Genomic DNA, 20,825 nt, shown 5'->3' on the forward strand with positions numbered 1-20,825 from the left:
AATTTCCTAAGTTTTGGGGCACTGCCCCCCTAAACAATAGAATCATAGAATCAGAATAATAAAGTTGGAAAGGGCCTCTAAGGCCATCATCTCCACTCTCCTGATCAATGCAGGAATCCAAATCAAAGTATGTCTGAAGGATGGTTGCCTAAATTTATCTTGAATGCCTCCAAGTGCTGGAATGCCCACCACCTCTAATGAAGCAGTGGGTTACATTCTTGTACTGCTGTAACAGTTAGGACATTTTTTCTGATATTCAACCAAAATCTGACATCCTGTAACTGTAGTCCATTATTATCTGCCCCACACTCTGTGGATGACTGAGAACAGATCCTGCCCTCCTCTCAACTCTATGAGGAGTGGTATCAAATCTCGCCTCTGTCTTCTTCTCTCAAGGATAAACATGCTCAGTTCTTTCAATCTTTCTTCCTAGTCTTGTTTTCCAGTCCTCTGATCAGCCTTGTTGCCTGTTCTGAATTTATTCCAGTTTATCTGCATCCTTCCCACAGTGCAGTGTCCAAAACTGGATACAGTACTTGAGGTGAGGTCTAACCATTGCCAAATAAAGGTGAGCTAGTACTCCATGGATTTTGGAGACTATACTTCTGTTAGTATTACTGAGTCAGGTACCCCCCCCCTCTTGTAGCTGTGTGTTTTGGGGTTTCCCTCCTAGGTGAAGAACTTTGCACTTATCCCTGTTCAATTTCATACTATTGTTTTCATACCAGTACTAGTGCTGGTCAGCTGCAAATTTGATAAGCATCCCCTTATCCAAGTCATTAATAAAAAGGTTGAAAGCACCAGGCCAGGACTGAGCCTTATGGTGCCCTACTTGCTACCTCCTCCCAGTTTGAGAAAAAGCCATTGATAAAGCACTCTCGATTCTGTATGATTCTGTAATCAATTGATCTTTCCCATCCACCCTAGCTAGTTTGCTGATCAGAATAGAATGGTACTCTTTGTCAAAGGTTTTGTTGAAGCCAAGATATATAATGTCTTCAGCATTCCCACTGTCCATCACAGAGATTGCCCAATCAAAAAATAAGATAAGCTTAGTCCGTCAAGATTTGTTCTTGACACATCCATATCAGCTTCTAGTTATTATTGTATTGTTTTCAAGGTGCTTGTAGAGTGACCACTTTTATAATCTGCTCTATAATTTTCCCTGATGTCAGACTGGCTGGTCTGTAGTTCCTCAGTTCCTTCGTTTTGCCCTTTATGAAGATAGGGGCAATGTTAGCCCTTGTCCAATCATCAGGTGCTCCACTCATCTTCCAATCAAATCAAAGTGTGTATGTTTTACTCCTACATCTTGGCTTTCTCTAGAAGAAACAATGCCAATCTGACAAGCTGATGTTCAGCACTGCTCTGCAAGAAATTAAATATGGTCTGAGATTTTGTTTAGTCCATATTTGGAAGCAGAATTGAAAGAATCACACATCACAGACAAACTGGATTAGAGCATTATAGCTATTTCATCTCATACTTTCTGAAACTGAAATGCATCACACTGTATGTAAAATGCACAGCTTGCCAGAAAACATAAACTGTGCATTCTGGTCTTAAGTGCATTGAAAAAAGCAAAGAAAGGTAGCTGTATTAGGGTCCAACTATATTGAAATATAGGGACGTGGTGGCACTGCGGGCTAAACCGCAGAAGCCTTTGTGTGCTGCAGGGTCAGAAGACCAGCAGTCGTAAGATTGAATCCACGCAACAGAGTGAGCTCCCATCACTTTGTCCCAGCTCCTCGCCAGCCTAGCAGTTCGAAAGCATGTAAATGCGAGTAGATAAATAAGTACCACCTTGGTGGGAAGGTAAACAGCATTTTGTGTATAGCCACGCTGGCCACATGACAACGGAAACTGTCTTCAGACAAACGCTGGCTGTACAGCTTGGAAACGGGGATGAGCACCGCCCCCTAGAGTCGAAGACGACTGACTAAAATGTCAAGGGGAACCTTTACCTATACCTATATTGAAATATACTTCTCCACTTACGCTAGGTTTAACACGATGCAAATTGTTTCCAATTTTCTTTGAGGAATTGTTTCTTTTTGAACACCTGTAAGGAGTTTCCTTTGCCGGATTTGAGTGATTTCTGCCTCTTATTGCAGTCCTAAATGAAACATCCCAAACTGTTCAGGAGGACTGTCTGGCCCTCCAGAAGAGTTTCTGAAGAAGGGACCAAAGGAACTGCGAGGAGGAGAAGGAGGAGGGTGTATAAAAGGTCTTCCATTCATATGATACTTAGATACAGTCCCTTGTTTTTATTGCATTGCTCTTGCATTTCTTTAAGAGCCTGACTAAATAGGGAAAAAAGCAGGGAACTACAGGATTGGAGAAGGATGGTTCACATTTTTCTTGTTGATCATGTGATATAACAGGAAATGCTAATCAGCCTGGAGTCCCACACTCCCAATCTGTAGGCTTCCTCCCCACCCATGAAGATATAATATATAGAGATGGAGAGGTACAGTTTTCCTTTACATTAGACACATGCCATACTAAAGCACCTTTAAACTGTCCCTCAGGATATGGATCTTCTTTAAGAAATAAAGGTCTTTCGTATTACATTTTTAAGCATTCCATTTTTATGCATGCCAAGATCCATATTTTCCAAACTTAAATGGGGATCTATGCCATTAGTTTAGATTATTTTTTCCAATACTCTTTTCTCCTTTCAAAGAAGACATAGTGCAATGTTACTTTATAAAAAAAAGCCAGACACACACACACACACACACACACATCTGAAACTTGCAAGTATTAAGTGAGGCTTTAGATAAACCAAATTCCTTTTTTCTGTGGTTATACATTTAGAGGGCTATAGTAAATTGCTGGACCTGCTCTCATGGTATTAGCTGTTCTCTGAAGATGAAAGATGAGTTGATTTTTAGATACTCTTTGGCTCATCAGTTCTCTTGGAGACTGATCTTTCCTTGTTTAAAGCTAGGGGTAGCACAGATTGATGAGACAAAATGTCACGTAGATAGCATGTTTTTCATTGTGGCCTCATTTGCCTACATGCAATAAAGATGTTTAATAGTAGGTCTGGTTGTGACAGCACAACTACTGATGGTTAGGAATCTTGCCAAAAAGATTCTGGTGCTTTCCTGAAATTTCATATGCTCTAGAAGAAATCATTTTGACAAAGGAATTATCTAGGAAGTGCAGCAGCATTCAGTGGTATGATGAATGGAATCAAGGAGACTGAAATCAATAAAGAAAAAAAAGTGGCAGTTGAATGCATTAGTTTAAATAAGTGGTCAGGGAGCAGGGGTAAATTACCCCAAATGAAAATCCTGGGGGTAACGAGGACACGACCCTAACCCCCTTCCCTCCTCCTCCTCCTCCTCTTCCTCCTCTTCTGCCCAGGGGGGGTCCCCGGCTGCCTGATCACCCCCTTCTCACCCCCTTCTCCAGCCTGGCTGCAACCAAGCCACGGCAGATGGCAGCCAGTGACAGGCCCCAGCCGGTAGCATAGGGCAGCCAAGGTGGCAGCAGTGGGGCTGGCCAAGGCGGACAGCGAGGCCAGGGTGAGCAGCCGGAGCGCCCCGGCCAGGAGGAGCCTCTCCTTCCAGTGCCCGGAGAGATAGATTATGGCGGAGGGAGGTGGGTGCAGCCACGAAGGTGGCCAATACGGCATTGGCAGAGCCTCACCCTCTGTGCAGCAGCTGTCGCGGTGCTTCGACGGCGAGGCCCACAGGAGCCCTGATGCCGAAGCCTGACACAGCTGCCCTGGTGAGCAGCTGGCGGAGCCAGTGCCGGAGCGGGAGGTGGTGTCAGGTACCCTGCTGCTCTTCGACAGCGGCCCAGGAGCCACCCACCAGAGGAGAAGGGGAGCTTCTTCCGTGGGGCCAAGGACTGAGCACGGCCCCACCAGGCAGAGGAAACGGCGGCCACCGCCGCCCAGGTGCAGGCGGCGAGGCTTCAGCAGCAGCACTCAACTGGCCGTGCGTGACCGAGTTCCTTCCTTTCAAATCAAGGGGGTACTGTAGTGTATATAAATTTTTTTGGGGGGGGGTAAAAGGTAAAAAAGTTCCCTGACCCCTGGTTTAAATCAAGTTTCTTAACTGGAATTCAGTACAAAATTTAACTTCCAGAACAGTCTTCATCTGCCCAGTATTTTCCAAGTGAATTGGGCTATGCCTCCCATAAATCCCAATCACTATAGCCGTGTATGCTTAACTTGATAGCACAAATATTTTACGTGTAATGTGAGCTGGTAGGTGCTGATGGAAGGCTAGAACATCTAGTGAGGATCAAATCGAGCTGATGCCAATGCTTCAATCTTGGATGTCTCCAGGAAACTCTGTGTTGAAGCTTCATATTCCACTGGTAATGGTGCGGCTAAAAAATACTGTAAATAAATAAATAAAATAAAGAAGATGTTGCTGACACAGAGACCATAATAACAGCAAAATTCCAGCAAGTGTTGGCCTTTTTCGTTCATCTTCCCAATGCCAAAATGGCCTAGACAAGGTCATTTTGCGATACTGATCACTCCCTGGTGTGTAGTAGAGCAAACTGCGAACAAAGATATTGTATCACACAGAAAAGGAAGGAAGACTACGTATTCATATCAGCAAGACTTGCGATCAGAGAAAAGTGGAGGAATTTGCCTAAGCGCTTGAGGAAACCCAGGTCCAGCTGATGCAAATGCACCTGAACGATGGAAACATTTCAAGAACACTGTGTATAGCAGGGATGGCCTTTTTAAAATACTTCCCAAGATTGGATGTCTACCTCGAGTCCTTAACATCATCAGGTCCTTTGATGAGGAAATGAATGGGACCGTAGTTTTTGATGCCTCAACATCAGATCCCTTTGACATCCGAAGTGGAGTGAAACAGGGCTGTGTCCTCACGCTGACCCTGTTTGGGATCTTTTTTTGCTGTCATGTTGAAGCACGCCTTTGGAACTGCAACAGAAGATGTCTATCTCCAGACTAGATCAGATGGAAAGCTCTTTAATATCTCTATATTGAGAGTGAAGACCAAATGCATGCGGGACTTCCTCTTTGCCGATGATACAGCTGTTGTTCCCCACTCTGCTGAAGACCTCCAACAACCCATGAATCACTTTAGCAAGGCTTTCCAAGACTTTGGATTAACAATCAGCCTGAAGAAAACACAAGCCATGGGCCAGGGCGTGAACTCACCTCCCTCTATTACCACCTCCACACATGAATCGGAGGTTGTCCATGACTTTGTGTACCTTGGCTCAACGATCTGTGACACCCTCTCCCTAGATGTTGAGCTGGATAAATGCATTGGCAAAGCAGCTACCATGTTCTCAAGACCAACAAAGAAAGTATGACTCAATAAGAAGCTGACGGTATATACCAAGTTCCAGGTCTATAGAGCCTGTGTCCTGAGCACACTCCTGTACTGCAGTGAGTCCTGGACCCTTTGTGCAGAGCAGGGGAATAAGCTGAACACGTTCTGTATGCGTTGTCTCAGATGCATTTTTGGTATCACCTGGCAGGACAAAGTTCCAAATAGAGTAGTCCTAGACTGAGGTGGAATTTTTAGCATGTATACATTACTGAAACAGTGACATCTACATTGGCTTGGGCATGTTGTGAGAATGGCTGATGGCCGGATTCCAAAAGATCTCCTGTATGGAGAATTAGTGCAGAGAAATCATCCCAAAGGGAGACCACAGCTGTGATACAAGGATATCTGCAAGTGGGATCTGAAGGACTTAGGAATGGACTTCAACAGATGGGAAACCTTGACATCTGAGCGTTCAGCCTGGAGGCAGGTGATGCATCATGGCCTCTCCCACTTTGAACAGGAACTTGTCCAGCAGGCCAAGGGAAAGAGGCAGTCCCAAAACTAGCAAAAGCAGGGAGTTGGACAGGGGACAGATTGTATTTGTCTTCAGTGTGGAAGGGATTGTCACTCTCGAATTGGCCTTCTCAGCCACACTAGACGTTGTTCGAAGATGCCTAATCTAAAAACGTGCTGATGGGTGTGGCTGTCTCATAAAACTCTGGAGAGGTGGAAGACTAGAACAACCTCTTGTTCTTGTGCTAGGACCCTTGTCATAACAGTACTCATGGCAGAACAGAGTGTATTTTTCATATCTGGCACATCAATTGGTGACATACCTTTGCAACCAGGAGTGCCATGTCCCTTTAAACCAGGTCCAAAATATAGATGAGTGCTTGTTACTTGGCCTCAACTGTGTTGGACCTCTTTTTACCAGTTGCAGTTATTAGACATTCACAAATCTGGTCATATTTTTAATCATCACTGTGTTGCTGTTTGTAGGATTATGTTTCCCTCTACTGGCTGGTCTGAGAAAAAAATATACATTTTGTGGAATTGGATCGTCTCCCCTTCCCCAAAACTATGTGAGGCCCTTTTTGTCCCCAGATTTTTCCATTTCAAGTCCTGGGAAAATAAAGTACTTTTTTAAAATGAGGCTTTTCACAACTGCAATTTGATATGATCATATTTTCAGAAGACTCTGAGTTTATATGGTATTCCAGTCCACGGAGTGATCAAGTCTATTGTCCACTGACAACTTTTTCATTTTGGCTTTTATGGAAAGAACTTACAGAAAATAGAATGTTTGCTTAGTGCAGTGTTTCTGTGTGCAGCTGAGGTCTGTTATTTTAAGTATGCAGATCCAAATAGGAAATGGGCTTGTCCTAGTCCTTTTGGTCTTAGTGCTCTGTGGCTTACTCCTGTGTGCTCTGCATGTGGTTTGAACTGTCACCCCAGGTTCCTGCTCTCCTGCTACTGTGTGTACTAACTCACTGGTTCTTAACCTTGGGTTACTCAGGAGTTTTGGACTGCAACTCCCAGAAGCCTTCACCACCAGCTGTCCTGACTGGGGTTTCTGGGAGTTGCAGTTCAAAAGCATCCGAGTAACAAAGGTTAAGAACCACTGTACTAACTGGCTTAAGCCACCTTCTTGGCTGTTGCAGGCTGCAGCATCTGGAACTGGGTCTGAATTGCATGGCTTGAACCAATTGCTTCCTTTCTCTGGGTGGAAGGGCAGGAGGCTTCTTTGGACAGGAAACAGGGGCATGAAGAAAAAAGTTCAGAAAAAGTTCCTGGCAATATTTGTTGCAGAGAAATCTTGGTCAACTTGACCTAACATTGCTTTATACTAGTAGCATATTTCACAATTTAGGGAGTGGGACATATGGTTGTCACATGGACTGGAACAGTGCTTTTGTTTTTGTTTTTCTCTCCTCATTTTTCTGTCGCAAAGCAGAAGGAGTTGAATGCTGAATAATTTGGTCAGGAGAAATGTATTTTAACCATTTTGTATGGCAGACACAAAGGGAAAGAGAACTTGGTGTCTGTGATCACAAATTTATACCTATATTTGATTCATTTTTCAAAATCTCATTTGTGCTAGACTTGGGAGTCTTCTTGTTTCCATTGTTCAGTAGCTCTTTGAAAGGTTAATGATAATATATACTAAAGTGGGTGTTTTCATGAACTTGGCTGAAAAAGGGCAGGCTAAATTTTCTGGAGTTTGCCAGCTTTGACATACTATGGAATCTTGAGCAACTAGAAACTAATTTCTAATAGGAGTCATATTTTAATTTTTAACAGGAGTCATATTCTCCTGGGTAAATAAGTTTTAATGGAGGCCATATTTTAATGGGTGAATGACATTGGCTTTGCCCTTCCCTTGAGATACAGCTTCAGAGAGGCAATCTCTGTCCATACTGTGACAGGAAGGGAAGAGAGTTAAACTCCCCCATTCACCCATCCTAGAGCAGCATGACCCGGGGTTCTTTTCCTTCCTCATTTTGCTATGTATGTTCTTAAAAGTTCAAATCTCTAGCCCACAGCTCCTCCACAGGCTGGATAAAATGCAGACCAAGCTCTGCCTGTCATTTGATTCTTGGCCAAAGGAACAGCTGGAACTCCTCCAATTGATACCTCAGTTGGAGTCTTGCTTTCTCTGCACCAACCTTCCTTTCCTCATAGTGAAGGCAGGTGTGCTGCAAGCTGCATGTATCTTGTACTTCAGGAGCTGTCTGCCTCAAGACTCTGACAATTCCTGAAGACTGAGGGTTCAGACAGGTTCTGAAGTTCTTTCTCTTTGTATTTGACTTTGTTCCTACCTTACTCTCCTCATGTGGCTCAAACAAGGAGGGACACAAAATTGAGGGGTAGGAGAGCCTCATCTTGAAACCCTGTGACTAGATGATCTCATATGTAGGGGCAAATTTTGCTCACAATTGGGTAGTCTATAGAACTCTCTCCTCCACCGCCATCTGTTCATTCAATAGTTTTAAAATTGTCCAAAAGATAGCTTAGTTTACAAATAAGGTGTAATGAAGCACCAGGAAATAATAACAAATTCAGTAAGCTATAAAAAGAACTCTCTGTTGCCCTGTAAAAGCCCTTGCCAGCCAGATGCTTCTCACTGTTCTAAGGACTGGGAGGCTATAGGACACAGCACCCCATCTTTTTTTTTTTTGGAAGTTATTTGGTACTAACAATTTTTCAGAACCTATTGTGAGGTATAACAAATGAATTATTTAAATTGGGAACTTAGTAGCATGTGTGCATTTTAAAATTATTTCTAGCTGTGACCATTACTAATATCTTATGGGACAGAAAGCAAACGGTTGGAAATAAAACATACTGTTGACATGGTGTAAACCTGAGCAGGAAGTACTCCTTCGTCATGCACAGGAGGAGTTAACTTTCTATAGCCAAGTAGGTGGAGAGCACTATCCTGCTCTACTCTTAGCAAATTGTGCAATCTTCATGCTGAGCAGCTTAATTGAGATCCCTAAATGCAAAGCTAGGTTGGAATTTTTGAGAACAACAGCAGCAGGTCTTATACTAAAGAATGAGCATACTCTCTACTGAGAGTATCAGCTGCTGTCATTCATTCCAGCTTCATTTAACTGGCTCATTTCCCAGAGTTTCCATTAGGCTCTTGTTTTGTTGTTTTTAAAGCCTCTCCTCCAGCCCCAACTTTTCTGCAGAGCTACCACCCCAAAGTCCTCTGGCTATGATACAGTATATGATTCCCATTCCTGGCACCTGAGTTTGGGGCAGAAATCTGCAGCCTAAGATCAGATTCAGGTGGGCTGAACTAAAATTCAGATCTGATTCCCAGGTGGACTGTCTTGTGCTAGATGAAACGAAGAATTGGTTATGCTGGGAAGCAACATTATAGCCATCTAGCTTTGTTACAGTCCTGCCACAAACATTATAAAACACGAGAAGAACATGTCTACAATAATTTTGTAGAATTAATAATTAAATCCACTCCACAGACATTTTCTGGTTCAAGATTCCCTACAGGTTACTGTGGCTGCTGCCTAGCACTAAGTGGAGATTTATTGCTAGGGGAATTAGGTTTCAATAATTGACACTGTCAGAACCAGCACTTACAAGCGATTGGGTCATATCCTGAAATCCAGACATTGCGTGAAGTCCAGTAGGAAGTCACAACTAGAGTGGCCCTATTGAGTCCATCAATTCCTTTCATTCAGTGGGCCTATTCTAGTTTCAACTTACTACTAGATTTCAGACACTGTAGTCTTATAGTCTAAATGTCCAGCACAAATACTGGTGGTCTTATAGTCTACATGTCCAGCACAAAAACTGAGGGTGCATTCATATGATGATTTGTTTCCTAACCTGATGTTTCTGCATAGAAACCCTGAATAGCTATTTCCATAGTTATCCTGCATTGTAAGAATTTAGGAACCGTGTCTTTTTTAAAAAAATGGTTCAACTTGAGACTTGTTTACACGTATGTTGCCCAGGAGGACAAGACTTCTCCTTGGATCTTATTTGTGTCTTATAGATGTTGGGGAATGTCAGATCTTATTATTATTGCACCCTAGAAAACATCAAATACTTCCCTGATGGTGTTTATTTAGTGACCCCTGATAATCTCCCAAGGCATAGAATGTTCTGAGCACCAGCTAAGATCTTCTTAAGACATCTCAGGAGACCAGGATTTACTCAGGAGTGGAATCCTTTGAGAGCTAAATTCTTTGTGGCAAACAGGCTTCCCCAATGGATGTTGTGCTGTGGAGAAATTGGGATATCATGCAATTGTTCTTGTTAATGCTTTGTTTAGATCAGGGCTGTGTGAGAAGGGATTTGTTCTTGTAAACCCTTCTTGAAGTTCTCCTGAAGGTCTGTGTTTGTGTCTGTGGGTACCTGTGTGCATTGGAGATAAATGAATGCTCTTAGGCAATTTATCTCATAATATCATTAGGAACATTCTTCTTGAATGTTCTATGAGCTTGCAAGACATTTTTCAGTAAAGAGTAGAATATAGAGGATTTAGTATTACTTATAAAGAACCCAGTTTAGTGACTTGAGAAAGTAAAGTAATGCCTTTGAAAGAATATGTAAGCATGATAGAGATATCTTTAAAGATAACTTTTTAAATAAGATCAAAAGGAATGGCAGGGAGAATTAGTCATATACAGTAGTTTCTATGGACGGAAAAGAGCAGATACGGATTAAATGGTTTTCAGTGCATTCCTATGGGAAATGCAGATTCAACATAAGAACTTTTCAACTTGAGAACCACCTTCTAATACGGATTAAGTTCTTAAGTAGAGACCCCACTGTATTGTGGTCTCTTTAGTCAATCAGAGAGTTCTTCTAAAACATTTGTTTCTTTAGAAAATGTCCAGAATGGAAGGACATTTTCATACTGGCAATATAATTTCCTTTCATTTCCAGACTTGATGTGTCAGATGGTGTGTGTTCACTCAGAAGAAAAGACATACGTACATTAAGCAGGGAAGGTAAATTTGTAAAAAGGAGGTAGGTGCACACTATATTCATGCAAATTTTTACAGAAATACACCGACCGTGTGTGGTAAGCAGCAGTGAGATTTTGAGATGAGAGCCATGAAAAGAGTACTAAAACTGCAGGAGGCCGGTGTTTGCCGGTGCATTGATTACCATGCTGTCCTTGCACAATTCACCAAGGAACTGATATGCTTTTGTTCCAACAGATCCTGAATCTCAGAGAAAGAGGACTGTGCAGAATGTACTTGACCTGCGGCAGAACCTGGAAGAGACAATGTCCAGCTTGCGGGGTTCCCAAGTAACTCACAGGTGAGGCCTCTGTTCCTGGGTCCCCCCCTCCTTTTGGCCACAGGAGTTGATGTGGCATCTTTTTTTAACAGAGTGAGTGTAAAAACAGCAATATCTGCTAGCATCCCATACTGTCCAATTCTGCCTGCCTCCTCCTTCAAGACTGGAGGCATTGTGTAATGAGTAATGATGTCACTTGTAATGTGTTAGATGTAGAGGTTTTGAGGGCATAGCAGCATTATTTTGTGTAATGTTACTGGTACCTTGTAGTTTATTTTATTCTGACAAGTACTGTTTGTTGTTACTCATAAACAATTATGTTTGGGTCCATTTTGGGGATTTGGGTGCACCATACTTTTAAAAGTGTATTTTATTTCTTGTTTAAAAGTGACTAAAATATAATGTCCTAGTGATGAGAAACATTAGAGAGAAAGAATCAGTAAGAACTACACATTCACTTTAAAAAGTGAGAAACAATGAACAGCAGAAGTACACATTATTCATTCAACGTAATGCATTTATTTCTTAGTAAAGAGTATGAAGTGAGTTTTCCATTTATTATCATCAGACTGCAAGGCCCAATGCAGTGTTTAGCTTCTGGTTTATGTAAACTCCGGAACGTGGTGGCGCTGTGGGCTAATCCACAGAAGCCTGTGCTGCAGGGTCAGAAGACCAGCAGTCGTAAGATCGAATCCACACGACGGAGCGAGTGCCCGTCGCTTGTCCTGGCTCCCGCCAACCTAGCGGTTCGAAAGCATGCAAATGCAAGTAGATAAATAGGGACCACCTCGGTGGGAAGGTAACTGCGTTCCGTGTCTAAGTCGCACTGGCCATGCGACCACGGAAGATTGTCTTCGGACAAACTCTGGCTCTATGGCTTGGAAACGGGGATGAGCACCGCCCCCTAGAGTCATACACGACTGGACAAAAATTGTCAAGGGGAACTTTTCCTTTACCTTTTTTATGTAAACTCCACAGTTCTGTTAGTTTTCGCTTTTCTTCCTTTCATGAGTTCTGACTGTTAGCATTCATCTAAGCTTTATCACAATGGAATGAAGGGGATAATTGCACATCCACTGGTTGATAACTCTTTTAAATTATTAAGTTATATGAAGCTTCAATAACCTATACCTCAGTCATGACCTGGGCAAAAACTTTTATGGGTTATTCTTGACTGTGCCTCTAGGGTTGAATGATTTTCACCTGTGTAGAAAGACTTTTACTGATTGACTGTCTTGGGTCTTTCACTCTGTCTGTTGTCAGCTTTTTCATGAAAATTGCGCTACTGGTGCACTCATTCATTCATTCTTTTTTATTACACTATTCTCCCCTCCAAGTACACCGCAGTGATCAAAATTCCAACTTTTTTGTGATGAACTTTATAGAGAGAGTTTCCAGTTTATTATTGGGCAATTGTTGGGAACTGGGTAAAAGTGTTCTGATTATTTATGTTCCCATAGTGCTCAAAACATTATCTGAGCGGTTTACAATTTAATTAAGCAGACTACACATTGCTCCCTCCCCCCAGCAAACTGGGCACTCTATTTATCAACCTCAGAAGGATAGAAGGCTGAGTAAACCTTGAGACAGCTATCTGACCCCATTGGTTTTGAACTCAAGACATGAGTATAGTCTCCACTGCAGTACTGCTATTTAACCATGAGGCCTTGAACTCCATCATTTCTTACTTTGGTTAATCACAGAGCTGCAGAGAAAGAGAGGCATGAATCTTTTCATGTGTAAGCACCTGGAGAGCAAGAAGGACTAAAGGAGACACCAAGGAGGTGGAAGAAGAACTGCTATAATGAGAGCTACTGAGTATAATAAAGGAACTCTAATTTAAGACCTGTTTTTAATGTCATCAAAAGAATGCAATTATATTTAACAACAACAACAACAACAACAACAACAACAACAACAACAACAACAACAACAACAACAACAACAACAACAACAACAACAACAACAACAACAACAGAGTGTTAGTGAGTTTGATAATGTTCATGGCTTACCTGAAAAGAAAAACTAGCAGAGATGGAAGTGCTAATGGGTACCTGCACTGGTAGCAAACTGAGCATACTCAGTGCTCTTTAAAATAACTGGAAACCGAAACTGAAAAGATGGCTTAAAGCTAACCATTCCCGAGTCCAGGGTACTGGCAGCAACCTCTTTGTAATAAAACTTTCCCTTCATGTTCTACTCTGCAAATGAGCTAATGCAGCAGCAGCTTTTTGGACCCACAGAGAGCAAGCCACAGCAATGTGTGTGTCTATATCATTGTAATTTGGCAGGGGAGTTGGGGTGGGGAGGAATCGGCTGGCAAGGTGAGATCATTCTCCAAGCTGAGTACATGGAATTTGTGATCAGGCTGTCACTAAGCACCAGGGGAGGAGGGAAATGGGGCCATTCTCTCTAGATTGCTGCTGGTTGTTTCCATAGTTCTAATTCTTCTTGGAATTCTAAATCATATTCTGAGTTTCATGGGAGAAAGATGACAAAGATTTAGAACAGGATCTTTAAGAATAATAGTAGCATAAAAGGAGATGACAGGACTCCTAGCAGTTAAGTCATTTGATTCTAACAGTGTAAGTTTAGATCCTTTTCTGCAGAGGCACTGTGTTAGTGTAACTTCCTGTTACCACTGGCCTGGGTTTTAAATTATTGAGAGCCACCTGGAATAATTTGGAAACAGTCACTGTGTAATACACAAAGCCAAATAGTAATGCTGTGTATGGACAGTTTGTAAATACTAAGCTAGATATCTATAATGATAAGCTGCTTCTCTGAATATGGCATGCCTCCTGCCTCCCCTTCTGCAGCTCATCTTTCTCCTTTTTCCCCGCCTTTTAACTCCCTCCACCCAACAGTTCTGGTTGATGATGCACGCAAGAGTCTTACAGTCTCTGTCTCACCCCATGCAGGTTGTGTGCTGCCAGATGAACTCCACCCAGATGAGTCACTATAGCATAGGAGCCAATATGGGAAGAATGCTGGGCTGCATCCAGTTGATTTGCTTTGCCTGACTGTGGAGAGAATGGATGGGGAGATTGCTTCTCGAAGTAAATCCAAAGTGTTAGTTATTCATAGAGGAAGGCTAGATGTGGGAGAGCTCTTTTAGTCAAGAGGCAAAGCAAGGTAAAAGATATAAGGTTCCTGGGAAAATTGAGAGAAGCCATCTGAACAAATAGAAAATGGTGATGCGTCCCATGATTTCGGTTCTGCAAGTTGGCACATACAGAAAAGAAAATATGGAAGCCCAGCAGTGTGAACATGTGTCTTGTGTATGGACCCAAATGTATGGCTTCATGCTTTTTCTGCAAGACGGAAGCCATACAAAACAGCAGACATTCCCATGACACTTTGAAGATGATAACTTGTTACAGCCTGAGCTATTATAACATTATTGCAGCATGAGTTTTCTTGGACTATTTCTGCTCCATTCATTTAATGATTTTTATCTGTGTTTCTTGAAGTGGGATACATCAGTTCTGGGACATAAGTCGGGCTAGTCACTGTGTGATCTTGACAGCTTAGCAAGGATTTTTCAGAAGGGTAGATCTTAACATTCAATTATCAAACACATTGTCCAAGTTACATATATACTTTTCATACCTTTCATCCTTTTCCCAGATGATTTTGCTATTTTTGAGTTCCCTTCATTGTAGTCATTTCCAAGAGTTGTCTCTGTTATCTAAATGGCACCTTCCTTTCCAGACAACTGAACATTGCAAAATAATAGTCACACCTCCTCTTCCTTCCTCTTCTCTTCTCATTTTAATCAATGGGTTTGGTGGTGGGGTTTGAAGCAAGCATGCTGGCTATACCAGAAACCTCCTCAAATGACTACATGATCACTCCCTCCATTCTCAGGATAGATGATCTCCAGAGATCCAGGTATTTCATATGCCCATCCCTGATCCTCCAAGTTCCACATCTTTTCCTGCAACCCTCATCAACCAATTTTGTTTTCTTACAAAAATGTGGGGGTGGAGTTGTAATCCAAAAAAGCCCTTTTGTATTCTTTATTGATTCACCAGAAATACTGAGGTGCTGAAATATCTAAAAGTAATAAAGTCGTGTCATTATAATATCTAAGAAAAATCAATTTGAAACCCAATTGGCTATGAACATATGTACATCTGCTTGGAACTGAGTTCAGTGGGATCTAATCCTAGGATGGTGTGCCAATGATGCAAAGCTATTTGTTCAAGAAGATTTATATATTGAGTTATAGTAGCAGTAATTAAAAATCAATAGGAGGTGCACAAACGTAAGAACAGACACAGACAGGTTGCCAATGGAAGTTATCCCCTCCTTTTGAAGTCCCAAGGGTATTCCTGCATGGGGCAAGTCCATGCCAATCATGGGTTGAGCAGACAGAGGATATACATCATTCTTTGTAGACAAGGGATAAATATGCAGAAGAAATCATTTTTTTGTTTCAGAAATGTATCTACTTGGCATGCTATCATAGTTTAGTGTGTCTATGTTGAATACAATGCTCAGCATCCATGGTTAGTAATAAAATCTCTGTTGGAAAAACAATTTTTGGAACACAACAGAACACTAACAGTTAGGAAATAAGTGGAGGCATAGCTTGGAAGGGTAATTGGTACAGTAGCATAAGGTTAAGGAGTCATAGGTGAATACGGCATTGAAGCCTATTCAGAGTTAAACCCCATTTTATTTTATCAGATTTCAGCAAATTCAGTTGTCTGTGCACATTTAGCCTTGTAGATGCTTCACTGAGAATTAGGATTTGAAGAAGAAGAAGAAGTTGTTCTCACGAAGCTGACTTGCAAAACCCCTTCCTTTTTTTGGTTGTAAAGTGAGTTTGCAGGGACACACAGAAAAAGTAGAGTCCTGCACACAAAGCAAGACACAGAAGCTGATTGTGCAGGTAGTGTGGAGAATAAGCACAGAGAATGATTTAATATATGCTGTGGAATTGCTGGCCTCAGGAACTGTCTGCAGGCCTAAACACAAAAGGTCTGCCAGTTGGGCCTGGCTGTGGCCCCAGACCAACTGGACAGAGCAGGTGCATGGATGTAAGCCAGTACAAACTGTGTGCACAAGGTACAGTATAAGGAAGAGAAAAGCTTTGCCAAAGTCTCACTCTTTTCCATTATACTGGCTTCCCAGTGATGTGATGAACTATATTTTCAAGTTGGTCTTTCTGAAAAATAAGAGGCAGAGACTCACCGGTATCACCCAACTGTTCCTGCCTTGATGCCCCCCATAATCTGTTCAGTTCACTATACAGTCAGAGTAACTAGACTGAACAAATTAAATGGGAAAATGCAGCCCAGTGACAGGAAAAGACATGAAATGTCAGAGAAAGGTCTCCTTACCACCTTGACTTAATTTAATAGAATGAAGGAGATAAGACCATTTGTAGATGTTAATTTGAATGCCTAGACAGAACAGGGCTTGGAGTTAATTTTTTTTTTTTGGAGTACAACTCTTACAATCTCCTAATACACTGCCTGTCACCATAGGTTTTGGGGGGATTCTGGCAATTATAGCTCCCTCCCACCCCCCACCCCAAAAGGGAGCTCCTGGGTATCTGGATTTATGTGTGTCCTCTTTTCAGGAGTTCTAACAAATGTGAAAATGTCAGGATTGCAAAGGCTGTGTTGCTACCATCCTCTAGTTTAATCATACTTGTTTTTTAAGTGCATAATTATGGCTGTTTGCAAGTGTACCAGACACATGGCCATCCAGATCTTATTGGACAGCATTAACATACCATTGGCTTTGTTGGCATAGCTGATGGGAGCGGTAGCCCCTACAGTATCATGAGACCCACATTTTCCCTCCTTGTGTTTTAGAGGATTCATATGTCTTCTCACACTTCATCAAATTTGGATGGAAAAAGTTATGATTTGGTATTTAATGCTACTAGTATAATATTTGTTGAATAGAATCCTGCTGGTATTTCCCCAAAACTCTGCTTAACTGTTGATTGGCTAATTGCAGCTAATTGACAAGATGTCAGGAGCAAGATTCCTGTTAACCTGGGTGCGTGCACAACTTCACTTCTCTCCATGCAGCTCTCTTCCTTCTCTGCACAGCAATTGCGTTAGGCTCCAGTTGCAATGGAACCCAGCATGTGTGTGTGTGGGGGGGCTGAATTGTGCATGCACACATGGGTGAAACCACGTACGTGTGTGTGTGTGTGTGTGTGTGTGTGTGTGTGTGTGTGTGTGTGTGTGTGAGAGAGAGAGAGAGAGAGAGAGAGAGAGAGAGAGAGAGAGGTGTAGCCCCGCCCAGCAGGCCTGAAAATTAGAGCATACATTGGTCAGGAGGCACATAGGTGAGAATCAGTTAGCCAAATTAGCTGTGACAAGTTATGCAAACCTTATATGGATGGCAGTAGGATTCTTGCCATTTTCTGTGTTTGTTCTCTGGGAGTAAGATGGGCAGAAGCTAGACTCTGTATTGCTAATAGTATTTGACTGCAGAACAGTTGTCTTGTTAATGTATGTAATGTAGCTTACTACATAAGGTACAGTAGTAGTCATCTAAATATATACTAAAGACTGCTTCAGTGAATTAACCTCTGATCAATTCTTTTTTTTATCTCTTTTTCATTCATTTTTCTCTTGGGAAGTTTTTTTTCCCCTAGGAAAGTCTGCTTCTTAGTCTAACATAAATTAGAGATTGTATGGCCTGCCGTGTGTTGTTTCACTGCAGCACCCTTCAGCCCTACCCACTGTAGCCAATGCTGTGCAATCATGGGAGTTTCAGTTCAACAGCACATATTCCTCAGTCTAAGCCACTGTTAAGCTAAGGATATAGAGCAGCATTATTTATAGGTTGGAATCATTGGAGAAGTTCCTTTAAACAAAAGAAAGAACTGGGTGTGCGAGTAAAATAACATATTACATTGAATCATGATCTGCCACACCCTCACTTATGCTACAAAATTCAACCACATAATTGAAGGATGTTGCTTGTGATTTGAAGCTAAATCATAAGCATCAAAAAGAAACAAAGGTCAGTGGGCTTGGTAGAACAAGGATTGTTATTTAGTATTATAGCACCAGGTTGATCCAACTCTTTACCTGTCATTCAGCCCATGTCTTGATATGCTTGTCAAATTAGATTTCTCATCGGATCTCAGGGTAGAGCTACACATTTAGCATAATTAACAATAAAAACTAACTCTTCAAAACCTTTCATGAAAGCTCTCAATGAAATATAAGAGATGGTCTCCAAAGTGCCACAACATTTTTCTTTTCAATTCTTTCACTTTTATTTTTGTCTGTACTGTATAAGCTTGTACAGACTAACATGGCCACTTCTTTGAAAACTATGTCTCTGTGGTTGTAGCACTTCAAGCAATGGGTATAGCAAGGCATTATTTGTTGTGGGACAGGGATGGGCCACATTTTGAATACTTTTATTTGTCAAAAACTGGGTATAGAAAACTAGCGTATTCTGAGACTTACCACTACACAGAATTAACATTAACTGAGGTAGCTTTCTATGCTCTTAGTCTGACCACTAGTGTAATGTACACTGATAGATTATAGCTATTAAATAGTTAAGATAACTTTAAATAATTAGAATAAGACAATCTCAAGTTTTGGAGCAGAATTTCTGATACATTTTCTATCTTCACATGGCGGACTTCTCCAACAGTTATTATCTCTAAAATGCACTGTTCATCAAATCTGAATATTGGTAGCTTCAATGTCTATGAAAGTTTGTTTTGCAAAGTTTCTGCTACATTAGGGTAAGCAAGTACTACTGATGCAACAAGAGCCAGATTTAGTCCACTGTGAATTCTGAAGCTCCTACCTTCGCTGCATACCTAGAACAATCACTGCAGTTGAGAGTGGTAAGAGTTCTGCTGCTGACTATTTAGAATGTGTCCAGACCTCACTTGTTAGGCTGCAGCTGAAAAACAGTACTTCATGTTAGTGGGAACATACAGGATGGAATAAGTGTGGGATGCACTCTGATCTAGGCGTGTTTGCCAGTAGGGGGCACTGAGTCCTGCTAGAATTGTACCAGCCATAGTAATGACTTTACTGAAAAAATAGCAAGTGAGTTTTGGAGTACTCAAGTTCTTCTGGATAGGTAGGAAACAATGCAAATTAAAAATAGAGTGCAATAGAAAAAGATGGACATGATTTTAAAAAAGCTCCAATGTCTTCAGTTTGTGACAGTTTTAGGATGAATGCAGGAGGTCTTACTCAGATTTAATTAGAGTGTGCTAGGTGCAAAACAGATCTTAGTGTACTACATGCTGGTAGGAAGAAAAACCTAATGTTCCCCTGGTTGTTGTTTTAAATATGAAATCCAGCAGTAATTCAGGTTTGTTTGTCGCACTAAGCAGAAACCATGTATCCCTTGTGAGACAGAGAACAGAGTTTAAGAAAAAATTGGAAAAACTACTGGTTACTTTTAATTTAGATATGTCAGGTAAATGTTAACAGTAGAAGTAAAATGTGACTCTACTATCTAGTGTAGCTTCCCCAACTGGTTTGGACTTGGACTCCCATCAGCTGTAGCCCATCTGGAGGGTGCCCAGTTAAAGAAGGGTGACCAGATGATCAGGAGACGATGGAAGTCTCCTCCTTAAATAGCAGATCATCTTCCCCTAGTTTTAGGATTTTTCTCCTGGATAGCTTGCTTTGTATTCTGCAAAACACACTACCATTCCTCATGAGCCAGATCAGAGAGTAGTGGTCTTCTCCTCTTGGGAATGACCTTAAAAGTAATATGTGAAGCAAAACACTAAAAGGCCAAAAATTATTTCACTTGAATAAGAAAACTTTTGTGCACCAATGCAATTATTGAATCTATATCTGCAGGGCTTTGTAGGTTGAGCTTCATATCTCCTAGAGCTGTGAATCCATTCCAGAAATGTTTTCAATCATAGGTTTCTATTTGATGTCCAGTAACTGGTTTTATTGAATCTAAATGAAAAGTGTGAGTGGGATGTGGGGCATCAGCAAGGACCGTTAATTCTCATGCCTTGCTTTACTGTACTTGTAATGGAAATGCAACACACTATAGTGCTGCATCAATAATACCTTCCTGTTCTTTACATACCAGTTTCCAGGCCTGTATTTTATATCAGGGTGGTGTGCAATACAAGGGAAATCTCAATTTCAAATTTGGATAGTACTGCTTCACTGCAGAACATGAAAGTGCTTTGCAGGGTTTTATCCAGGTGAACATGTGAATATCTGCCTGGGCTACATTATAACCTTTACCATATTTTTCCATATATAAAATGACACTTTTTCCTAAAACCATTAAAGGAAAAATTAACAGTCATTTTATGCACGGAAGGAGGCGGAGGCGAAGGAGCAGCTCTGCTCGGCCGCCTCTTGCTGCTACCCATTGACTGCTGCTGCCGCTGTCCAATCTCCTCCTCCAGTGCGACTGCTGGGGCTCACCTCCAGTTTACGTCACCACCTTGTCCCTTGCCCGAAGGGAGCCCATGAGTGGCACTGGGGGAGGCGATCCAGTGGCAGCGGCAGAAGTCAATGGGCAGCAGCAAGAGGCAGCCGAGCATGGCTGCTCCTTTGCCTCTGCCTCTGCCTCCTGCTGCTGCTTCTGTGGCCGCTGGATTGCCTCCTCCAGTGCCACTTGCGGGCTCCCTTCACGCAGGGGACAAGGTGGCAACGTGAACTGGAGGTGAGCCCTGGAAGTCACCCTGGAGGAGGCTATCAGGCGGCCGAGGCAGCAGGAGACAGAGACAGAGGAGCAGCTGGGTCACCTCTCATGGCTCTCCATTGACTGCTC

The 20,825-nt window shown here is 41.9% G+C and overlaps 1 protein-coding gene across 10 annotated transcripts in view; it reads left to right on the plus strand.

Annotated features, from left to right (window-relative positions):
• Positions 1-20,825, plus strand: part of NAV1 (neuron navigator 1) — a 346,655-nt gene that overhangs the window by 199,666 nt on the left and 126,164 nt on the right. For all 10 annotated transcript variants that reach the window (XM_072997117.2, XM_072997120.2, XM_072997122.2 and 7 more), the window contains one exon: positions 10,979-11,081. In XM_072997117.2, coding sequence (XP_072853218.2) covers positions 10,979-11,081 — 103 coding nt within the window. The remainder of the gene's footprint in view (positions 1-10,978; positions 11,082-20,825) is intronic.

Source organism: Pogona vitticeps, chromosome 4, assembly GCF_051106095.1.
Source record: "Pogona vitticeps strain Pit_001003342236 chromosome 4, PviZW2.1, whole genome shotgun sequence".
Taxonomy (NCBI): Eukaryota; Metazoa; Chordata; class Lepidosauria; order Squamata; family Agamidae; genus Pogona; species Pogona vitticeps.